General features: G+C 35.7%; 1 protein-coding gene across 3 annotated transcripts in view; it reads right to left on the reverse strand.

Annotated features, from left to right (window-relative positions):
• Positions 1-1,486: 1,486 nt before the first annotated feature.
• The window catches only part of UBE2V2 (ubiquitin conjugating enzyme E2 V2), a 61,840-nt gene continuing 37,828 nt past the window's right edge, over positions 1,487-25,498 (reverse strand). For all 3 annotated transcript variants that reach the window (XM_059166485.1, XM_059166487.1, XM_059166486.1), the window contains exons 2-4: positions 19,597-19,745; positions 15,394-15,519; positions 1,487-6,282 (exon numbers count right to left, since the gene is read on the reverse strand). In XM_059166485.1, the coding sequence (XP_059022468.1) occupies positions 6,136-6,282; positions 15,394-15,519; positions 19,597-19,745 (422 nt within the window). In that variant the 3' untranslated portion in view covers positions 1,487-6,135. The remainder of the gene's footprint in view (positions 6,283-15,393; positions 15,520-19,596; positions 19,746-25,498) is intronic.

Genomic DNA, 25,498 nt, shown 5'->3' on the forward strand with positions numbered 1-25,498 from the left:
ACATTTCTTTGTAGCCAAATACATTTGTTTTCAAAATCTTAATAATCTTAGGTATCTCAATAAGAAAACATCCAATTTTTTATTTTTAGTTTCAAAAAAATATACTTTGGAAGTATGTTATTTAAAATTCAAATAATACAATTATTAAGATACATTTATAAATAACTTTACAACCTTATGATGATGATCATGACCACCAGAGTTGGCTGCTTGGACATCAACTCTCAAAGGTTAAAAATCAAAAACATCAACATGAGTCCAAGCAAGACAACAGAGATAGGTTGAGAAAACAATCTACAACGAGAGTGGTAAAGTAGTCAGGAAGGAACAGGATTATAAACATTAATAGAGGTGATTAACAAAGGTCACATGGTAGGAAGGAGTCAGAGGATACCAACTGATTCAAGTTGGTGAAATAATCTCCCAAGAGTATTCTTCAAATTCATGGTCAGTGCTGATGTCAAAGGAAGAAGATGAAAGGGATCAGATCCCGGATGATGGGGAGAAGAAAACTGGACATGCCTAAAGGAGTCACAAGGAAAAATCCACTCAACAGGACAGAAGAGAACTGGTCACAAGAAGAACAGAGGTGACCATGGGCTGATGGAAAGGGAGATTTACGAGAGAATGATGGCACAACAGTTCAAACAAAGAGGGAGAGGAATTTTTAACTGCAGTTTATATTCTAAAACAATGAATATATTCAGCACACATTACCACTGAGCTTGGGGATCATACCATTTAGCTTGAAGACATCGAGTAAAATGCATTATCCTAGAAACTAGTATTACACAATATGTTAACTTACCTGAGTTTAAGTAAATTTTAAAAAGGGGAAAAAATGTTACCCTAAATTAAAATGTGATCAGTACACCAAGTTACCATTCATCACCAATTGTAAATAATTTTTACTCCTATATAGGACCACAATGACAGTAAAGTGGGTATCACTGTTAATTCTTCATAATCAAGGGTTTAAGAAAATTGTGGTCTCTAAAGTGGAACCAAAGACTTGGGAGTTGGGGCGCGTGGGTGGCTGTCATTAAGCCTCTGCCTTCAGCTCAGGTCATGATCCCAGGATCCTGGCATGAAGACCCACATCGGGCCCCCTGCTCTGCAGAAAGCCTGCTTCTCCCTCTCCCACTCCCCCTGCTTCTGTCCCCTCTCTCCGTGTCTCTTTCTGTCAAATAAATAAATAAAATCTTAAAAAAATAATAAAATAAAAAGACTCAGGAGTTCTTTGCAAGAATGGTCTCTGGTTAATAGAAAAGAACATTAGTGGAATTAATAAAGAATTGTATTTACAACAAACAAAGGTCAGATAACATAAAAACATTTCTGAAGCAGTAGGGCAAAAGGAAAAAGGTAAAAAACTCTGAGATCCAGCAGCACACCATAGTCTAGACATGGCAAAAAAAAAAGGGAGGGGGGAGCCAAATAGAGACAACACTAATATTTATAAGCAGATTAAATAAAACATCCTCAATTCTAAATTATTTTCCATTTTAATTACTCTATAGTTGAATGTACTTTATAATTTTATAAAGGCCCAAGAGCATAAGTTTATACAACATTTACATTAGTACAGTTTTATGCATTAAACGTTTTAACAAAAATAATTCAAAACAATACTGAGTCCACAAGTACGATTTTTCTCCTTAAAGTCCATACATCACTCAAGATTAAGAAATCTAGGCATTTAGATATTTTACTTTTCTTGTGTACTCAATTATTTTCTCTTGAGTACTGCAATTATTGAAGAAAAATGTATCACCCACTTTAAATTTGTCTCACCCAATTTAAATTATCTGGATATCAAAAAATTATAGCAATAGAAAGATAATTTATGATAATAAACTGGACATCTGACAATCATTACTTGGCCAATGTGGCTTGAAAAGGAGTATAACAATATTACATTTCTTTGTCAGTCATCAACTGTGAAGAAAATCTACCTTTTTCCCTGTCAAAGGCTGCTAAACTATAATTCATCCCACCATTATAATAATAATGCATTTACAATTACCATGTTTGTTGACTGGAAAAGGAGTCATCTTCAGACCCCCCAAAAATGACATTAATTATCAAAACAAGTTTTACTACATTTTAATATGAAATTATCCTGTTAAAACTCACATTATATTGCAAATTTTCCAGATTACTTTGTTATCTGTTTTTTTTAAGCAATTATACTATATGAAGAATATAAAATCAATTGTTAACAGCACTTCTTTATAATCTTTGAACAAAATTTTTTTTCAATTATCCAATTACTGCACCGGACAAACTGAAGTCTTTACTTTCAACTCAGTAACTATTTGCTTCTTTACTGACTACAGGTTTCTCATTACTATTGGATTCTTAGTGCCAACTATTAGTCCTCCTTTGGGGGTAAAATACTAACTCCATTTTTGTGCAATTTCTTGGCTGCAAAAACTTCCAGATAAACATCTGCTCATAACTGAATAAGGACAAGACAAAAGAATTCCCATAAGTCTACACTGAGCAGCCAATGGATCACTGTACAAATCTTACATGGTATTTGGTCAGTTACTCATTTTAGGATGAATGATTCCTGGAACCTTTTAAGTTAAGAAAATGAGATCTATCTGACTTTGTTGATTTCCTAATGAACTTGCCAAAAAAACTCTTAAAGACTACATGGGAAATGAGATGAAGCCAACCCTTAGGAACTTTTTTTTGGTGAGAATATCCAACTAAGGATGTAAACACCATGGCAACCTCCTCATTTCTACTGTTTGTTTTTTGTTTTGTTTTTTTTTTAATCATGTACTCACTCCATGAGTTCCCAAAACTCCCTTATTCCACAAAGTGATGGCTTTGACATCATTTTCTATATCACCAAATACCTTCAAATTTTTCTCTCAGGAAATGCATATGGCATATCTTTTATTTTCAATTTCCCACTATATTTTAAAAGAAAATTTTCAGTGTGAACTATGGTTAAGATTTCCATCCACTCATAATATAACTTCTATAAGGCATAAAAGATACTTTATTTCCATACATTTCCCACTTTTTAGTAAACACAGTAATGGATGGGAATTAACTGCCAATGCTCATATCAATTCTGTAGTACAGTGCATCCATTCCTTTTTATGATGTTCCTATTTTATATACAAAATACACATACCTTCCAAAATTGTGAGAAATGGAATCATTTTGTGAAAATAACAAAAAACAAATCAAGTTGATACTGGAAAATTACACTGATACTTAGCAGAGGGGTAAACTCAGTGCCTTTTAGATCCTTCCCAGCAATAAACAATACTATGATTCTACACATAGGTCTAAAAAAATACTTCTAAAATGAAATCGGGGAAAAAATTCCTTAAACACCTATCAAACCCCATATACTAGACTTTATTATATGTACTTACATTCTTTAAACTGTATGTAAGAACACAGTAATGTGCTCATTAAAAGGGTTAACATAGTTTTGACCAGACTGTAATTCCATGATGCACCTACCAAAACTATCCAAAGCCATACACACCGAATCTATTAAGGATCATGTACTAATATTTTCCAGTTGTATCCTCTAAATTTTCAAAACAATATTAATTTCACATGTATTTATCAATAAAATTACACATAGTGGGAAATATTTAAATCAATGAATTGGCATTAAGTAATCCAGATTAATAAACCAGCTGTAAGTAAAACTAATGTATTCTCCAAGCACTTACTCAAACTGAAGTGTGATAAATTCTTTTAAAAGGATAATTTGAAATTACAAATTTCTTCTACAGCACTACCCTTACAAATGTTAATGTTCCGTAATTCTGAAATTAACACTTAACCCATAAACAAATGCCATCACTTCAAAATATTAGAAAAAAATGTTAAAACCAGCAATTCTGAAAAAGTAACTAAAACCATTAAAGCATAACATTGACCTAATAGGACAAGAATTTCATTTTTGTAATCTTTATTAAATTTACTGATCATCCCCTAGGGTCGCAACTGCTAGTCTTTTAAACAAATTTCAAAGGCAATTTTACAGTTCATTTAATACCATACACTCCTATAACCCTACCCACTTTAGAAAACAAAGGAAAGATTGCTTCAAAATGTGGTCTTAGAAATGTTACTAGAATTAAGAGCAGCTCTATATTAGCTCTTTCTATAATCAACCAGTGTGTTTTAAGATTGCCATGTATATCTTGATTGTTACATGCAAAATGGATTCTGCTTTGGAAACTAATTAGCATGCAGATTTCTGCAGAGATCCACAGTCCCAAAAACAAAACAGAGGAAATAAACACCTCAGCTAACTCAGACAACATATACTTGGGGGGAGAACCCTTCACAATAGTGGATATGGGAAAAGGAAAGAGAATAAGTGATCAAGGTACCCAGATTCTCAGCCTACCAATATAATTTAACATTCAAATGGTTATTAGCTACACTGTATGACAAGACACATTTCCAAAGTGGAAAAGAAGCTGTTAAACTAATTTACACTACCAGTAATGGTTTTACATATGAAGTCACTGTAAATCAAGTTCAACAATTCAAAATTTTTAAGAAGTATGCCAAGATAATAATTCATTTCAAACCACTTTAATAAATTACACATGCACTAATTTGTGGGTATATCATTTCTATGTGTCATCTGAAAGCATTTTAGACATCTCTGATAATTAAAAATAGCCATGTTGAAATTAGTAAGTTTAGACAAACTGTCACTAACTTTCATGTATTATTAACCAAGGAAAAGTAGCTCAGAGCTCTAATTGTGAATGACTTGATAAAAACATGTCAGGGAATCTTTAAGAAATTTGTCCTTGATACCTGACCACCACTCTATTTTCTTCAGGGAATTTGTAAGAAAAAAACATTTTTAACAAAGTAGTATACCCAGTGCTTTGAAATGAAAAACAGTGACTTAAAGCCTTGAGTCATTTTGGTAAAGGGAAAACATAAATGAGCTTTCAATTAAGAATTTCTATTTGTCAAAGTGGAGGTTAAGAGTAATTGGATAAAATTAATCCCAACCAGAAGCATTGGGGGAAGAAATGTCACAGAAAATTATAGAAAAAAGAAGTTTCAAAGAGAATGGAATGTGTATTTGGATAATTTGCAATTTATAATTCTGTAAGAACTTCTAGAATCCAAACATTTTTAAATAGTATTTCTGGCCAACTAAAATTTAAAATATAGTACCTGCAATTCCTCTTTCTCCAAAAATGAAATTAAACTAATTAGGTAATTTGTTCTCTCAAACACTCTGCAAATTCTAATTCACAAGAAGTATACAAAATAGGATAATAAAGGTGTTTATAGATGAATAGCTACAATAATTTCAATTTTTGCTACCTCAGCAAGGTACTATACATATACCACATCAATATAATAGAAATGGCACGGTTTCTGAGGACATGTTCCACATTTATTTACATTTTAAGACTAACTTTAATCTCAAAATCACATACCCATACACCTATTTCCTTTTTGTTGATTTCACTTAAATGCATGGTTTGTCAAAGACTGTAAACAAATATTTACCATGTCTGTTACATGTAACACACAGGAACGGCTTTTAACAGAAATTCATCGACCTCCCCCACAACACTTTTTATTATAAATACAGGTATCAAAACAATCCTGACATTTTTTTGATACTACTAGTAGTCAGCACCCACACGGCTTCAAAAATTAACACAATTTGTGACAATATTCATTGTACCTGCTACTTTAGACAATTTCAACTGAAGCTCTTTCACTAAGATGGACAAAGCATGCCATTTCTGTTTTTCCTCTTGAAATTTGTTTTTACTTTTCAGAAACACACATGCTTCCACAGCGTCTGATTCTTCTCTCCATGCTTTCATCTTGTAAACCTGAATTCTATTTTGAGTACTCCAGGTTTATGCTTAAATGATAGTGCCTTAACAAGAGAAAAAAAAAATTGTGCTGCGTTTTTCCTCCTGTAACCGGAAAACATAATGGTGTACATATATTAAATATATTCTTACAAATGTCCAGGTCATGTTTACCAGCTGGAATTCTTTTACTTAATGTGTGGGTATTTTGCATTGTGATATTTAATCAAGACATTAACATGAGTAGAAGGTTGTTGATTTAAGACAAGTTTGAGATCCACTAAAATTAATTGTTGTATGTTTGTCCTTCTGGTGGCTGTGGAAGCTTCATATTTTCTTTGGACATCATTAGACGTCTTAGCTCTTGAAGTACAACTTTAATGCTATATGAATTTTGCCATTTTGCTAACACTGGTATGCTCCGTGCATCCACCTAAAATGGGGAGAAAAGAGCAGAATTAACTACAAAGTTTAAAGTACTATGACACCAACTTATTAAACCTACCTTAATGAAAAGAAGTGATTTTTAAATTCATAGCTTGGCTCTACTTTCACAAAAGAGAACATTATGAAACTACAGGTTCATATCATACTTAGTGTCGGGGTCGCGCCCCTAAGAAGGCCCGGGCTATGCAGCCCGAGCAGCACGGACAGTCTGAAAAACATCCTGGCCACACGTGATGTCATGCTCGTCACGTGAACATCTCTGTGATTGGCTGTTATGCCACCACTGCCTACAAGCCCCAGATACCTCCTGTTCACGTGAACACCTCTGTGATTGGCTGTTATGCCCTATATAAGGCAAGGGAACTTCCCCTCAGGGGAAGGAGAAAGAAAGGGAAGAGAAAGATCCACCAGAGAATAAACAAGAGCTTGTGCATTGACCTGTGTGTTGGTGTTGCGTCATCTCTGCAGGCAGGGAGAGCGCGACAACTTAGGAACAATAGTGCTTCTGTAACAGGTTATTTCCTAAAAATGTGTGTCGTGTGTGTGTGCTTTTCTGTATCTTACAATAAACATGTAGTTAATTTTGGACATCAGAAATAAGCAAACATTACATTAAATAACTACATATTTGCCATATATGTAATATATGTAAAATATATAAACATATTTGCCAATTGCTTCTTTTTTTTTTTTTAAGATTTTTTATTTATTTATTTGACAGAGAGAGACCACAAGTAGGCAGAGAGGCAGGCAGAGAGAGAGGAGGAGGCAGGCTCCCCGCAGAGCAGAGAGCCCGATATGGGGCTCGATCCCAGGACCCTGAGATCATGCCCCGAGCTGAAGGCAGAGGCTTTAACCCACTGAGCCACCTAGGCGCCCTGCCAATTGCTTCTTGATGAGATAAGATCTGAAGGTTCCTCTCTATCTCCAAGGCCCACTACCCAGAACCTGGGCAATTATCTTAAATAGGATTTAGGAAAAAGCTGAGAACCTAATTTCTGCTTTTGGATTTTTCTTACCAGTGTTTTCTTTGCACAATACTAAACTAACCTTCCATTGTAAAAGACTGACAGAACGGACTACAGGTCCTTCAAAGCCTTATTCCCATATAACTGACACCACTGGACCTGTCCGGCAGTTCCCAGAAAAATCCCACCCACAGGGTTTTTCTTTTTCTGACCTCAAAATTCACACACTGAGTACCACCTATTCCTCTGCCCACCCACATCCACACCTACCCCAGGCATTTGTCAAAAATAATCAGTGTCAATTGTTTTAACATCTCTGCTGCCTGGGGAAACAATACGAACAGGAAGGTGATCAAAATATTTCAGAGGAAAAACTGGGAAATGAGATGTCCATAGGGGCTTTGAAAAGTTCCAACATATCCCTGGGAGTCCTTAAGAGCACATATGTACAGGGCTGTTCACAGGCTTACAAAAGACTTGATAAATACCCATCTGTGGCTGATCTGCAGTAATGCATAAAAAAGATTCCAACCAAGTGGGATTTATCCCAGAACTGCAGGTTTGGCTCAGGATTTTAAAAGCCAGCCAATATAATACACTGTATTAACAGAGAACAAAAACCATAATTATTTCAATTAGCAAAAAAAGGTATCTGATAAAAATCCAACTTTTCATGATAAAAAAAACACTTAAGAAACCAGGAACAGAAGGAACTTCCTCAGCCTGAAAAGGGGGATCTATAAAAATCTACAGCTAACATCATACTTAATCATCACTACTACTCAACATGGTACTAGAGGTTCCAGCCAGGCAATCAGGCAAGAAAATGAAATAATAAGAGGCATCAGACTACAAAGAATGAACAGATCAATCTGTTTGCAGGTGAAATGATCTTGTATATAGAAAATCCTAAGGTATCCATTAAAGAAACTAGCAGAGCTAATAAAGATAAGTTGCAGGATATAGAATTGATTTATAAAAACCATGTCTATATACTTGCAATAAGCAACCTGGAAATAAAATTAAGAAAACAATGCCATTTACAAATGGGAAAGAATAAAATGCACAGATATAAATTTAACAAAAGAAGTATAGGACTGCTATAAAAAAAACTATAAAATACTGTTGAAAACGTAGACCTAAATAAATGGAAAGACTTCCCCTTATACATGGATCAGAAGACCTATACTGCTAGGATGTCAATACTCCCTCAAAGTGGTCTACAAATCTAATAAAGACCCTATCAAAATTTCAACTTCCTGGCACTTTTTATGTTTTTGTAGAAATGAACAAGGTTATCCTAAAATTCATATGAAAACAAGGAACCCAGAATAGCCCAAACATTGTAAAGAAAAAAAAAAAAAGGTAACAAAGTTTTTCCAATTTTAAAACTTACTACAAAGGTACAATAATCAAGAAGGATGGTTCTTACATAAGGAATGACACTGGACCAATGGACTACAAATGAGAGCAGAAAAGTAAATCCATGCATATATGGACAACTAATCTACCGACAAAGGTGTCAGAAAAACACACAAAGAATAGTCTCTTTAGGGACGCCTGGGTGGCTCAGTTGGTTGGACGACTGCCTTCGGCTCGGGTCATGATCCCGGAGTCCTGGGATCGAGTCCCGCATCGGGCTCCCGGCTCTGCGGGGAGTCTGCTTCTCCCTCTGACCTTCTCCTCGCTCATGTTCTCTCTCACTGTCTCTCTCTCAAATAAATAAATAAAATCTTTAAAAAAAAAAAAAAAAAAAGAATAGTCTCTTTAATAAATGGTATTGGGATAACTAGATATCCACAAGCAAAGGAATGAAGTTGAACCATTAACTCACATCATATATGAAGATTAACTCCAAATGGATCATAGATCTAAATTAAGAGCTTAAGCTATTAAAAAAAAGAAAACTTTAAGAAAACAGGAGTAAATCTTCATGACATGGCATTTGGCAATGTTTTCCTAAGTATCTAATGCCTAACAGGCATACAACAAAAGAAAAAGCAGATAAACTGGCTACATCAAAACTTAAATTTTTCATTGCAAACCATACCCTTAAGAAAGCAGAGGCAACTCAAAGAATGGAAAAAAAAAATACTTGCAAATCATATTATTTGATAACGGGCTCCTGTTCTGTATATAAATAACTCTTACAACTCAATTAATAAAAAGCCAAGAATCTCTCAATATACACCGCTGGAAAGAATGCAAAATGTAATGTTCACTTTGAAAAACAGTCTGACTACACCTCAAGAAGTTAAACATATAGTCAGTCATCATATGACCCAGCAATTCTATTCCTAGGTATACACCCAAGAGAAATGAAAAGATTTACCCATTTAACCTTGTACACAAATTCACAGTAGCAACGTTCATGATAGCCAAAAGCAGAAAAACCCAAACATCTGTCAGGTGATGAATTGATAAATAAAATGTTATATATCCTTATAATGGAATTATTATTATTCAACAATAAAAAGCAATAAAGTACTGATATATGCTACAACACAGATGAACTTTGAAAATATTATGTTCAGGGGAGCGCCTGGGTGACTCAGTGGGTTAAAGCCTCTGCCTTTGGCTCAGGTCATGATTCCAGGGTCCTGGGATCAAACCCCACATCAGGCTCGCTGCTCAGCGGGAAGCCTGCTTCCTCCTCTCTCTCTCTGCCTGCCTCTCTGCCTACTTGTGATCTCTGTCTGTCAAATAAATAAACAAATCTTTAAAAAAAAAAAAAAAGAAAGAAAGAAAGAAAGAAAATATTATGTTCGGTTAAAGGAGCTAGTCACAAAAAAATATTATTCCGTTTATATGAAAGTCCAGAATAGGCAAATCTATAAAAACTGAAAGATTAAACGTTGTTTAGGGTATGGGAAGGCAGGACAGAAAGTGACAACTAAACTAATGGACATGGGGTCTCCTCTGAGAGGAACAAAAATGTTCTAAAAACTTAGATTGTGGTAATGCGTCCACAACCCTGTGAATACTAAAAAACACTGAATTATATGCACTGACTGAATTGTATGGTATGCAAATTATATCACAATAAACTGCCTAAAACAGAAAAGAGAATTTTTAAATAATTCTCTTGCAAGTAACTGAAACAATAATATTATAATATTAAGATGTATTTTTTTTTATTTTTTTATTTTTTAAAGATTTTATTTATTTGACAGAGATCACAAGTAGGCAGAGAGGCAGGCAGAGAAAGGGGGAAGCAGGCTTCCCACTGAGCAGAGAGCCCAAGGCAGGGCTCAATCCCAGGACCCCAGGATCATGACCTGAGCCAAAGGCAGAGGTTTTAACCCACTGAGCCACCCAGGCACCCCAATGTTAAGATGTATTTAAAGTGATTACTCTAATGCTTTAACTTACTGAGTAGCAAGCCCCTTAGCCTATTTTAAGTAGACTCCGTTAGCAAACAGGAGTTTACAAGTAAAGAAAATACCAAGCTCTTTCCAAAGCAGAAACCAACACTTACAGCTGTAAAGTTACGTGACGTTAAATAAACAAGAAGACTGCAAATCCTGTAAAATACCAACAGAATACACCAAAAAAAAAAAGTGGGGGGCTGGGGGATGAAGAAGAGAGAAGAGGGGGAAAAGAGCATGGGAAAATATTATGTCAGAACAAATCTGCATCTTACCATTCTATAATATACAATAACCTCTAAAACTTGATACCTCGTAACATAAAGAACTACAATTTATGCTTTATAGTGCTAAACGCCCCAAGGAATAATTCTGCCTTACTGTATAAAATAGATACACACCAAAATTACTAAAGCAACACCCATAATTCATCAGGTACTTAAATAACCTCAAAATATATAATATAAAATTATGCCAGCTTATCACCAATGGTCAATGTGAGATTATGGCTATTTATTTCCTAGTTATGAAAGTAATACTTTAAATTCTTAAATTCAAGAGAAAAACTGATGTCCAGTGTATTCACCCTATCTCTACTCTCTACACTCTAATAATTAAAATCCGTATTATTCTGTTTCCAGATTGCCGACATGAAATGTTGGTGAGATGTACGATCACAGGGTACTGTTACACACAGCTAAGAGGACAGACATGGATATAGCCCTATGGAGAGTAAGATGGCAGTATTATATCAAGTTGAAGTCAAGCCCCACACCTCAGCAGACATTCCACTTCTGGGTGTATGTCCTAGAACAGTGCTACTCTAAGCATGTTTCATGGAATGACACTAGGCCTTGAACTAATTTTTTGCTGGTGTACCTCAAGATAAACACTGAAATTGAGAGTAAGTGTTTCAAGAGTTCTATGATAATTTGACAGAGAAATTTTTATTTAAAAAATCCAAGCTTGTATTTTATCTTTTTGAATTTTATTTTCTTAGTATTTTTTATTGTATCTTACAAAAGTACTGATCTATAACATACTGGAACCAACAAACCAAGGAACCAACAACCAAGTCTTGAGAAACACTGCCCTAGAGTAAAAGAATACATGTACAAGAACGTCCACAGTAGCAATCTTTTCAGGGAAAACTGAAAATAGCCTAAATGTCCAGCAGGTGACAAAGAGAGTATTAAAAAGAACAATCTAATTTAAATGACTCAACATGAATGAAGCTCAAAAATCACTAACAAAAGTGATACAAAACAGAAGTATACACACACATGCACAGTAAAAACAAAACAATCATGTTCAGAAATGATAAACATGAAATTCAAGATAAGACTACCTCTGAGGAAAGTGGAAGGGGAAACTTGGGAAAGGAACACAGACTTAACTATTTATAATATAGTCTCTCTTAAAAAAAAAAAAAAAGAAAGAAAGAAAGAAACGAGCTATTACAGATAAGACCAACAAGCTAAAATCTGACAAGGGAAAATGGAAGATATTGGTTATATCATTTTCTGAAACTTGTCTATATGTTAAAAATATTTCTTTTAAAAAAACTCCAATGGGGTGCCTGGGTGGCTCAGTGGGTTAAGCCGCTATGGCCTTCGACTCAGGTCATGATCCCAGGTCCTGGGATCAAGTCCCACATCGGGCTCTCTGCTCGGCAGGGAGCCTGCTTCTTCCTCTCTCTCTTTCAGCCTGCCTCTCTGCCTACTTGTGATCTCTGTCTGTCAAATAAATAAATAAAATCTTTAAAAAATAATAATAATAAATAAATAAATGAATGAATGAATGAATAAAATCGCCAAAAATGAGGATGCCTGGATGGCTTAGTCGGTTAAGCGTTTGCCTTCTGCTCAGGTCATAATCCTGGGTTCTTAGGATGGAGTCCCAGCATTGGGCTCCCTTCTTGGCAGGGAGTCTGCTTCTCCTGACTCTGACCTTCCCCCTTGGTTGTGCACGCCCTCTCTGTCTCTCAAATAAATAAATAAATAATCTTTTTAAACAAGGCACCAAAAATGAAAACCAAGAGAAAAGTGGTAATAAATTTATAGTAACTGCTATTATCAGAATAAAAGATTATCAGAGAAAAGATTTTCAGAGTAAAAAAAGGGACAGAATTCAGACTGGAGAATCAGGAAGGACTTGTCTAAGAGAGTGACATTTACACTGAGAAATGAAGCATCTGTAAGTATTCGCCAGAGTGGATATGTCCAGACTGGAAGAAAAGACAGTACAACAGTCCTAAGGCAAAATAAAAGGTATGTGAGACAGTGTGTACCCTGTGAGTACTAATAAGCCATAGCAAAAGGCATGCACAATGTTGCTGAAATCATTCATGGGTATTACAGCACAGAAGTGATATGACACAATTTGTATTTTAGAAAGATCCTCTGGCTCCTTGCTCTGAAAAGACTGGAGGAAGTAAGAAAGCAAAATCAGAGATTATTTCAAGACACGAGATGATGGTCAACGTTCATTTAGTGGCAATGTAAACAGAAAAATAAGACTTGACTCAAAGTTACATTTCCAACAAAGACTTACAGGACTTAACAGTAGACAGGAAAGGGAAGAAAAATAGAGAAAGAGACAAAAATGTCAAAAAGTAGATAAGACACCCATGAGATCAGATAAACTCATCAGAGGTGTTCCTGAAATTTAATCCTGAACTTCCTAGTTCCTACAACAATGCAGAGCCCACCATTAATTACTTAATTTACAGTCTATAATATGAAAACAAACCAGCAGTTGAGAAGAACAGCTACTCCTGGTAGAGAAATTTTTCTCTAACAAAAACAGAAATATTTTTGTTAAATTTCTTCCTCATAAAGGTAATACTATGTGTCACAAAAGAATTCCCTAAACAGTATTGTTTCTGTAAATTCAAAATGTTTTATAATCCTACTTCTATAATATCTCTTATCACCGGACATAGAAATAGTTAGGTATGCACATTATAATTTCCAGAATAACTACTGAAAGAACAGAAACAGAATTTAAAAGTTGAGAACCATTTCAAAAGTAGACAAGAAACAAAAACCACACAGGAAATCAGAAACCACAAAATAAGATAACTTATTAAACCAAATATATTAATATATTGTATATTAAATAAACTAAATGTTCCCAGTAAATTGCAAAGATTGACAGACTGACAGGAAGGACTCTCAGAACCCAGCTTCTAATTGGCATGTACCAGATAGGGAGGTTCAGAAGTGACCCAGGAGGCCCACAGCTGAGATTTCCAATGACCCATCTACCTTCTTCCTATCAGGGTCATGCTTTCATCCAATACACCCAGCAGAGAGACACCAGCCATTCTGGGTCCTAGCTGTGGGCCTGCATATTTGACTGAGGTTGAAGCTAGACAGCTAGCTCTATGTCCAGGGCTCAACTTGTAGTCAGAGGGAATTACAAATGTGGAGAAGATGAAATATGGAATATACCCTATCGTGCTGAAATAGAATTGAAGGTACTGGTATAAACTTGGCTTTTTCGGGGTTTTTTGTTGCTGTTGTTTCATTTATTTGTCAGAGAGAGAGAGAGAGTACATGTGCCTGTAAGCAGTGGGGAGGAGGCAGAGGAAGAGGGAGAAACAGATTCCCCACCACCAAGCAAGAAGTCTGATGTGAGACTCAATCCCAAGACCCTGGGACCTGAGCTGAAGGCAGACGCTTAACTGACTGAACTACCCAAGTGTCCCATAAACTCGGTTTTTAACAGATGATATATTAAGGTACGCATATAGGTAGATAAGAAGAAAAGGAGGAGGAAGGATAGGTAGACACATGTGATACACTGGGTAAAATTTAAAAAAAAAAATGAGTATAAAAGAAAATTTTTAAGATGTTAATTACCATTGGTAAGGAAAAGAATACAGAGATGGGATGAGGAGGAGTACACAAGAAATTAAGGATGTTGGTAACATTCTATTTCCTAAGATGGATAATGTTCATTTTACTATTATGTTGTTGTTGTTACACTACCTAACATGTATTTTGCATGTGAGTATGCCCTCAACATGGTATCTCAAGAGCCTGGATTTAAAAGTCTTAACATGAGGGACACTTAAGTGGCTCAGTAGGTTAAGAGTCTGCCTTCAGCTCAAACCATGATCCCAAGAGTCCTGGGATTGAGTTCCACATGCATGGGGCTTCCTATTCAGGGGGGAATTTGTTTTTCCCTCTCCCTCTGCCCCTGCCCCTGCTTGTGCTCTCTTGCGCTCTGTCAAATAAATAAATAACTTATTTTTTTTAAAAGTCTTAACATGAACCTTAACAACTTACTCATACTGAAATTCAGCCTTCCCTGTGTGAATCTGGTCAAGCATGTCATTTTGATTTGCTTTCAACATACAACAATGTCCAACCTGTTTGTTCTAATACAAACATACCTTCCCTCAAAGAAAAGCCTCCTCTTTAAGAATATTCATCCTTTTAAACTCACCAAATGTACCTTAACCTTAAAGAAAACAACATTCAAAGAGAAATAATGGTCATCTTTTCACCAAATAAGGATTCAACTAAAATATGACTACTAAAGCAATTAATAAAACCCTAAGAAAACTGTTGTCAACATCTATCTAGGCTGGTACATACAAGTTTTTTAAGGATAGGTTGACTTATACAAGAAAAACAATATAAGATTAATTTCTTTTAAACTTCCAGCTAAACAAAGTCCTTTTTAAATTTTAACTTTCTCCTGACTATATATTATTCATTATATAGGAATAAAATGACTATTTTAACTTACCATTCCACTGGAATTATTAATTCCATTCATATTAATTTTGGTTACAAATCTAACTGATGGAGGAGCTTCTGGGTATTTAGGTCCACATTCTACTTTCAGGCTATATATTCTGTTTTCATAATTTGTCTGGAAGGCAAAAAATAATAATAATAATATTCAATTACTAATTAAAGAAGAAAAGTATAGTATGAATATATCTGACATTACTTTATGATCAAGAATTTACTTTTCCACATTCAAATTTATTTGACTTTTATGGTCAAAAAAATGGAGCAAGCATACTTAAAATCAAGATTTTATAATATCAAAATTATTCTATAAAGTTAAATCAAGAGACAGAAGTTGCTTTTTGTAGCACAAACAATGCCTATAACAAATTAAAATGAAAAAAAAAATTCAGACTTTAATTAAAAAAAAGTTTATATTGTACGGGGAGGGACTACTGACTTGTGTCACACATAGATACAGGTTCCCATTTGTCCAGAACAATTCTATCTATTCCCACTGTCCCAGTATTAATTATTAACAACACTTATTCACTCTCAAAAGGGACTGGCTGGACAATAATTTACACGGTTACTCCACTTACAGAGCAATCAGAAACTTCTAGCCAAAGGGAAAACAGCATATTATACCATCTTACTGTAATAAAACATAATTATTTCATGCATTATATTTCTATTACTTCATTAACTTTGAGGTTCATTAAATTCCATTTTCAGAGATACAACAGCAAAATTTATGTCTCTGTATCATTTTAAAATAGTTTCTTAATCAAGAAGTTGAACATCACTATATTATTAAACAACTATTTTAAAGCTACCAAACTAAAATCCTTGCAGATTATTTGGGCTTATTTTCATGCTATAATTAACTCTTTATCCTTATGGCTTTCGCTCACTTGGTTAACTTATTAATGTACAATCAATAATAGTAAAGTAAAAATAAATGAAAGTGACAAATTTAATACCTGTTGGTTCCTGCATAAACCTGGAAAAAAATATTAAGCTAACCATCTATAGATTTCACTTACCCAAACTGATCCACAGCTTCTTTTCCCTTAAGTAAGAGCTATTCCCAAGTGGAGGTCAGATCTGGGATATTAAACTACTGTAATTTAAAATTTAAAATGTATGCAACAATCTTGTACATATAATTATTAAATATTCTGACACTTTAGAAAGAAACACCTATATAAAAGTCATCCCAGTTTAACAGCACACATCCATTAACAACATGCCCAGTGCTTTGGATATGTATTGAAAGACTAAAATCAGGGAGACCTCAAGGAAATCATCCAGTCTGTGGTTCTCCAATCTGGATATACATTAGCCTCTCTATAAAACTTGCATTAAAAAATAATAGCCCCCAAGAAATTCTACAATGTTAGAAATACTCACTGTATGTGGAAACAACCAGACTCACACTCTGCTGGGAGTAGAGGATGGTATAACCATTTTGGAAACAATCTGGCATTTTCTTATGGAGAAAGTAGTGTATACATACCCTATGATGTAGCAATTCCATTCCTAAGCATTTTACCCACCCCACCAAAATGGAAACAAACATTGTTCACAAAAGACTTTTAAAAGAATGCTCATAGCAGTTTTATTTCTAATAAGCACAAAGTAGATAAAATCCAAATACCATGAACACAACTGATAAATACTGTATATATCCATAGAGTAAAATACTACACAATAATAAAAAGAAACACACTCTTACTATATGGAACAAACAGGTGAATCTCTAAGATACTAAGTCAAAAGAAGCAGACCAGTAAATACAAACTACATGATTCCACTTACACAAAGTTCTATAACCTGCAAATCTGCTCCAAGGTGCAGGAAGTAGTGCCTGGGGTGGAGATGGGAAGAGGCAGAGGTAATTGAAATGCTCTGTATCTGGAGTATAGGCAACAGGTATATTTTTGGAAATTCATGGTAAGATTTGTGCATTTCATTATATGTAAATTAGACCTCAACTTTTTTTTTTTTTTTTTAAGTTAAAAAAACTAAGCCTTTTGGTCTAATTCAATGCTTAGAGTAAACATTGTCTTAGCTTTGGACACCATGGGCTAATTTTATAACTTCTAAATTTTAAAAAACAGCCCTATCCTTCTGTTATCTAATAAAATAGTAAAATAAAGTAAAAAAGGAACTAATATTTACTAACTATATACTATAGTCAGACACCTTCCTGTTGTCTAAGTAAGCCATTTAATTCTCCAACTGCTCTAAACATGGCACCTTCTAAAGAGAAAACAACTAAAATGAGCATCAACCCCTGCAGATTTTATTAAAAGGCAACTGAACAAGTGTACAAGCACTCACCCCACCGGGTCCCACATGCCTTAGTGAGAGAGATTAAGTGGAGAGAGGGTGGGTGATGCAGGGCAGAACTCACTGGCTGGCTAGAAAGACGCTGTGCCTTTATGAGGCGCTCCCCTCTTGCCTGTTAGTGAGAAGAGGCTCCAAGATCCCCACCCCCAGAAAGGGAAAAGCCCAATGAACAGAAGTCTAGCATGGCCACCGGCAGCACTGTGTCTACACGACCTTTTCAAGCAAGCCAGATCTCCTTCCCCAAGCAGAGCAACCTTCACTATGCACTGGCACAGCCTGGACACAAGAGCTTCCTGCAGTTTAGTGACACCAGGAAAGACACCTAGTCCAGGGAGTCCTGCTGGTGACCCCAAAAGTGTGAGATCAAGTGGGAGTTGCTCTTCCATATTTGCTTATGTTATGGGACAGCCCACAGAATCACTGAGGAACTCATACACAAGCTCCAAAACATTCCTAACGTTTAAAGTTCTCTGGAGGTAGTGCCTGGAGAAAAACTAAATCTAAATAATTTCAAATTTATATTCTACCAAGTTCAGACTGTCAAATCTTCAAACTATTCATTAAGAATGCTGATAAATTACTTTTTTTTAAACCAAACATGGTAATCATGTTCATAGGCAATAAAATCATGGTTTTCATTACAAATACCAAGTTATAAAATAAATCAAGAACCTTAACCATCAGTACTACATTTCCTTCCTCAAATATCTCACGAAAAAATCAAAGCAGTAGAAGGAAGTCAGAGTTTGTTAGGTTAGTATTGTGCTCAAATTTTGCAAAGGAATACCAGAAAATATAAGACATACATTAATTCACTCACTAAAGTTAACACTGTTGATTACCTGGATCCATTTTTCTTTTGTAATAATCAAGAGGAAATCTAAACCCTACCCAACAGCAAAACAGTTGAAATGCTCCCATAAGGTAGGCATTAGTATATAAAACCAAAGACTAAAAAAAACAAACAAACAAAAAAACCCTTCAAATTAGTGTTCTTTCCAGCAAGTCAAAACATTACACAATACATATTACATATTTCAAAGACTCACTGCCAAGAGTGTAGTAAATGGGACCTTTGAGTAAGGAATGCAATGTACAAAATATTTCCCAGTCTGAAAAGATTTTCAGTAAAAATAAAACTTTAAAACCTTGAGAAAGGTCTAAGAATAAAACACAATGGGCCTGCTGCCAACAAAAGAAAATATACAAAAATCAGAGACTTTTCTATATACTGTATGAAGAAATTAATACCTATAGCATTTACAAGGCAAGTCAAATGTCAAAAGGGCAAACAGCAGTGTGCACTCAATACAAACCAATTTAGAAACCCCTGGTTACACACACAGCAGATTAGTAACATATTACGTCAAAATATACTGTTTGCTCTTCCCAAATACCCCTCCATTTCCTCACCTTTTCTCCTCTCTATCTGGAATGTTCTCCAGCCCCATCACCACCTTCTGAAATCCTACCAGTCAGTCCTTTAAGGCTCATTCCAAAGGCAACTTCCTCCACTGTTCAGCCTTCCTCAATTATTCCAGCTAGAAGAAACATATTCTGAAGTCCGTAGTGAACTTTCTCTGCCATAGTTAGAATCTGTCATTTGTATTTATTTTTTCTCCTCCACTAAACTGCAAACACCTTGAGGGAAATGACCATATCAATCTTTTCCCCCCAGTCCTCCATAAATCAAGCATTATATCCTATACACAGAAAGCATCAATAAATGTATACAAATAAATTAAAAGGGAGGAATTATTTCAGTTAGAAGTGATAATTATTTTAATATCAATTTAAAATAAAATTCTTACTCTAAAATGACAGTAAGTAATAAAAAATATATATAATTTATAGCACTGACCCTTGGTGGCCCAATAATCATGCCTGTCCACCTTGTAAGTGTCATATCTTCATCATCTTCAAGGCCCCAGCTAACCGTACCATCGCCTACTCCTTTTTGTCCTTCTTCAAGTTCTTCCAACAAGCGAAAATTACGAGGAACTTTAACTCCTATACAAAAAGAATGTCAATGTAAATGTAAAAAGCCCATAATTAAAACAGCTGCATATATTCAAATTAAACTTTTTCCAAATTAATCTTTAAGACCAAATTCCCTTGAAGCATTCTGCCCCAGAAAATGCTCAATTTAAAAACTAGTCAAAATGAAAACACTAGGGCGCCTGGGTGGCTCAGTGGGTTAGGCCACTGCCTTCGGCTCAGGTCATGGTCTCAGAGTCCTGGGATCGAGTCCCACATCGGGCTCCCTGCTCAGCAGAGAGTCTGCTTCCCTCTCTCTCTCTCTCTCTCTGCCTGCCTCTTCATCTACTTGTGATTTCTCTCTGTCAAATAAATAAATAAATAAAATCTTTAAAAAAAAAAAAATGAAAACACTAAAGAGAAAGCACTGTACCAAATATTAACTGTAATACAGATCATGTATATAAATTCCTAATTAATGTTATCCTGATATAAATCAATCCTAAGGAAATCACTATAAAATAAGTATTTTCCCATAACTGAGATTTCTGTCCCAAGCCTAGAACACTGCATCAAATAAATGGGCAAAGACAAGAACGTTCATAAAAGCTCAAATCCATTAACATACATTCTCTAATGCTTTTTAAAGAATGGAATTATGTTCCTACTTTAAAAATGGCACTAAAAGTACTATTTTCTTCTAGAACCCTGAAGCAGCACCACCCACATTCCCCAGTCAGTCTCCTTTACTATTCTCGCCCCAAACAATAGGGTCTTACCTCTCCCATGTCAGAATGCCACTTAATCATCACTTGGAGAGTTCCTCCAAATGAGAATAACTCTCCTCATGAATGTAACAGTTTCTTGGGACCCACCCTTCACCTCTGGGCCCAACCCAGCAAATTATTCATGATCCACTAGTCCTTCTCACACCTCCCATTCTTAAGACCTTCTCACCCCTACTCTATTTTTAAAATCTTAACACAGATGTCTTCCCCTCTGCCTAGAATTCCCTAGCATTTCAAGTTTTCTCTTTCATTCTCAGTAAACCTGGTCTTTGCCATCACTGTGAACTCCAATCCCTAGAATCCAACCATGGTTCTTCTAACTGACCACACCTTTCCTAAAATTATTGGCCTGGCCTCTCCAAAGGATAGATCTTGTGGTCTCGCATGTTCTCAACAACATCAAGACTGAAACATCCCCCAGTCCCACCACATAAGTCTTGAAAAAATTAGGTAAATGTCCCCAGAAGCCTCTCTCTCTGGTTCTGGAGATTGCACATATATTCTTGTGTACTCCCTCTCATGGATGCATACACACAAAACGATGAAGCAGAAAAAAGTGACATCTATTTTTTTTTAGAGACATCTCTTCTAAAGCTAACTGTCAATTTGTGTAACCTCTCTCTTGGTAAAACCAAAACATCTTTCACTTATTAATTCATACTAATCCTTCCGGACATACAATGAAAAAGCAATAAATATTATAACTTAAGAGAACACTAGCCATAGAATACTAGCACAGTCCTGTGCTTTATTTAAAAAAAAAAAAAAAAAAAAAAAAAAGCTTGAAAATCTTGGGCCACAAAAATATGGAGCTGTCATAAATCACAAGAAACAAGAATAGTCATTATTACAACTATTATGATTATCAATAACCACTTGTTTAGCATACACTGTATGCTACTTTAAGCAAAATTAAATCATCCCATTTAATCCTAAAAGCACCCATTTTACCATTGTAGGAACTGGGATATAAAGAAGTTAAATGACCTACCCAAAGTCATACAAGCTATAAGAGACAGATCCTCAATTTCTAGACCAAAGCCACTTTTAACCACCAAGCTGCACAGCAGTATAAACTACACAGGCAGCATATCCTGGCACAGATACAAGAATCAGACTGCCAAAGTCCAGTTCTGCTAACCACTTGATATGTGACCCCAGCCCTATTTTCTCATCTATAAAAGTGAGGTAACAGTAGTTCCTACCCACAGAATCACTGTGAAAACTAAACAAGGCAATCCATCTTAAACTCAATGTTGACTATGATGATCATTTCAGTTATGTTTTTAGAGAGAATTACATAAAACTTTAATTAACCTCCATCGAAGCTATGTGAGAAGAAAAGCTCTTTGTACAACCCTGTGGGGTGGACCCTAGAAATATTATCCTAAGCTGTAAGTTTCTATTCACCTACCATTGCTACTTTCCTGTAACTACAGTCATTATTTCCACAATATATTGCTACTGAGTTTTTAAAATAATCCTAAATGAACCTGATTACCCTTGCCCTTATGAAGTCATTCCCCAAGAATTACTATAAATTTGTATTATAATAAATTGTTACAAATGTTTCCTCCTAGTTATAAACAATTCAATCAAGTGACCTTGATGAGCATCCAAAATAACAAGGCAAACAAAGTAAAATTAATGTTTCTCTTTACATAAGTGCCATAAAAATGCTAAACCTAGTTACTGCTAAACTTTTCACCCTTTCTTTATATAGCTTTCTGGGAAAATAGTTCTTAAACTGATAGCTCTATTACTGACAATACTAACATTTAAAAAGTTGTAACAGCTTAGACTATTTTACTTTTAAAGTGTAAGACAAACAAAAACCAAAAAACACTGAGCCTTATTTTCAAATTCAGGACTAGAGCAATGGCTTTATTTCACCAAACCACCAATGTCTACGAAGGAAAAAACAAAGCCACAAGATGGGCATATTACTCCATGAAAACTGAAATATTAAACAGCTACCTTCTAGATCTCTTGCCATCTAGGAGTCTTTTTCTACAGTTCTACTTGTCTTTTTCCTGTATATCTGTGTGTGTTGTTTTGTTAACAGTTTTAAATATTTTACCTCCTTAGTCTGGGTTCAGTTAATAAATAACCCATAAATCTATCCTTTTCTAGCTGAAACTTTTAAAATGCTGTCAATATTTGGTCCAGGAGAACACCAGAGATCATCCAGTCCAAAACCAAACACTTTAGAGGAAAGAAAATTATCACCAGAAATGTTAGGTGATTATCCTAAAGTCACTTAACTATGTTTTTGTTGACAAACCAAGACCAAAACCCATCTCCAGGTTTCCTCCACTAATCAATCTAGTCTCTCCTTCATCACAATGAACCTGCACTTCTGAGCCATAACACCAAAAACTACACAGACAATGCAAACAACCTAGGAAACATGCTTCCAGCTTTAAATCTGAAGGATATCAAATCCCAAATCATTTGCCTTTAATTCCCATGATACCAAAAATAAAAGCACAAATTTTTACCTTTTTCAAATTACAGCAAAAATAGTGTAAGACCTTGAATAGTAATAAATCTATCAATATGTCCACACAAACATATGAGAAATGGTAACAAAGCACATATACCAGTTTGCAACTAATCATCTAAATTAAGGAAGTTCTAAAGTAACACTAAAAAAAAGATAAGCGATATTATAGTTTTAGAGAGGGCAGTGTGGATTCCAGTTCCAGCAGCTGATGGTAAACAGTCTAAGATATACAAAAGTCCCCAAAATTCAAGGAATAATTATGGTTACTATTTTAATATACTTCTCTTCAGATTATTCTCCATATACAAAATATGGTTTCCATGTTTTTTGCCAAAATGAGAACATGACTCATAGTTCTGTAACTTCCCTTTCCCCCTACTTATGAACATCTTTCTGTGACAGACATTATCAAATGCCATTTTAAAATGCTTGCTTGAGGGGCAGGGGTTGGGAGACTGGACCAGAGTAATGACCACCTACTCAAAAATTAAAGGAGAACACCTGTAGGAATGGAATAAATCTTTTCTGTGTTATGTGCTTTTCAACCATCCTTTAGCTGATCTTCAAGAACACTCAAGTTGGCAATGGGTCCCCTCCCCTGACCCCACTACCCAGAGTACCCAGAGGTTAAGGAAGAGAGTATCTGGGGCATGCGTGTCCCTCCCCTATCACACTACCTAGAGTATCAGTATATGAGGTTAAGGAAGAGAGTAGCTGGGGCATGAGTGCTGTGGGAAGCAACCAGGTTGTTTACCTGTCCCCCTGCAGAGTTCTGACATGTGGGTTGCAACAAGCCTGAGCAGATACACTGTTAAGATAGAATTCATGAAGAGTCCCCACCTGTGCCGTTAGTTCTCTGGTCCTGCCCCATTGTGGGAGTTCTAAGTTCTCCTCAAACCCCAACAAGCTGATCTGATTAAAAATAACATACTTACTGAGCACCTCCTATGAGACAAACATTTGCTAAAAACTTTACAGGAGGAATTACTTCACTAAATCTCACCTTGTAAACTGATATAATATCACCATTTCACTAGATAAGAAAATTAAAGCTTAAATTATTAAGTTGAATCTTAGAAAATGAAAGTGCCGCTATTTAGGCATCTTTTTAACCAACAGAAAGAGTAATCTCATAAAATTCAATCTAATTACATGGAGAGTGACTGAATCAGGGTTGAATCTCTTAGCCATTAATTCTCCAATGAGACCTCATGGAACCCACTAGTCCCAGATGGAACTCTTTTCCCTAGCCACTACTAACTTGTCGAAAGTCCCTGCAAATCTGATGGGGATGACGCACATCTTGATCAACTGTGGAAGAAACTCTGACAAAATACATACAATTCTGAATTCCCTTAAAAGAAATTTTTCTATATGTCACACACTGGGTATACTCAAAACAGTCCTATCCAAGAAAAAGAAACATAGCATTTTATATTTTTCAAATCACTTTTTCATACAGCCATTTATTTGTATATAAAAGAAATCTTTTGGGCTATAATGGACAGCTATATCCACATTTACAAAGACCAAAACATGAAGTAACTTATTTAAGACCATGGTAAACTAACAACTGAGTCAAATCTAATATTCAAATTTCCCAACACGGTTACAACACTCTATCACTATATACTGTATTTCAAAATCCAGAAAATTTTATTCATTTTTACTTTTTTAAGTAAGCTCTATGCCCAATGTGGGGCTTGAACTCATCATCCCAATATCAAGAATCACATGCTCCACCAACTGAGCCATCCAGGCATCCCAAAATTCAAAAATTTTTTTAAAAGTAGGGAGATTATAGGGGTACCTGGGTGGCTCAATGGGTTAAGCCTCTGCCTTCGGCTCAGGTCATGATCTCAGGGTCCTGGGATCAAGCCCCACATCAGGCTCTCTGCTCAGCGGGGAGCCTGCTTCCCCCTCTCTCTCTCTGCCTGCCTCTCTGCCTACTTGTGATCTTTCTCTCTGTTAAATATATAAAATCTTAAAAAAACAGAAAAAGTAGGGAGATTATAGATCCGAGGGGCAAGATGGCAGAGAAGTAGAAGACCCTATTTCAACTGGTCCCCTAAAGTAAGCTAAGTATCCACCAGAACACTCTGAACACCCATGAAATCAGCCCGAGATATAAGATTATACACTTCTGGATCTCTACGAAGGCAAAAGACATCAGTGGAGAGGGAGCCACCCTAAGAGACCCCCTGGAAAGTAATACACCAATACGAAAGTGCCCTGTGACTGGGGACCAGGATTAACTGGGAGTCTAGTTAAAAGCACTCAAAAAGAGCAAAAGACCTTAAGGGCAACTGGTGGAATCAGGCAATCATGGGCACGGGCCTAACCCAGGGTCCCAGGACAGTCACCACAAGAGACCACCCATGCCAGACAGAGTTCAGCAGGGCCCCCCCAGTCCATGGTCCCTGAGCCCGCAACTTTCAGCTGCTTGTACCACCACAGGGGCTGGGCATACATCCACCTGCGCCTGAGAGAAC

This window comes from Mustela lutreola, chromosome 3 (assembly GCF_030435805.1).
Source record: "Mustela lutreola isolate mMusLut2 chromosome 3, mMusLut2.pri, whole genome shotgun sequence".
Taxonomy (NCBI): Eukaryota; Metazoa; Chordata; class Mammalia; order Carnivora; family Mustelidae; genus Mustela; species Mustela lutreola.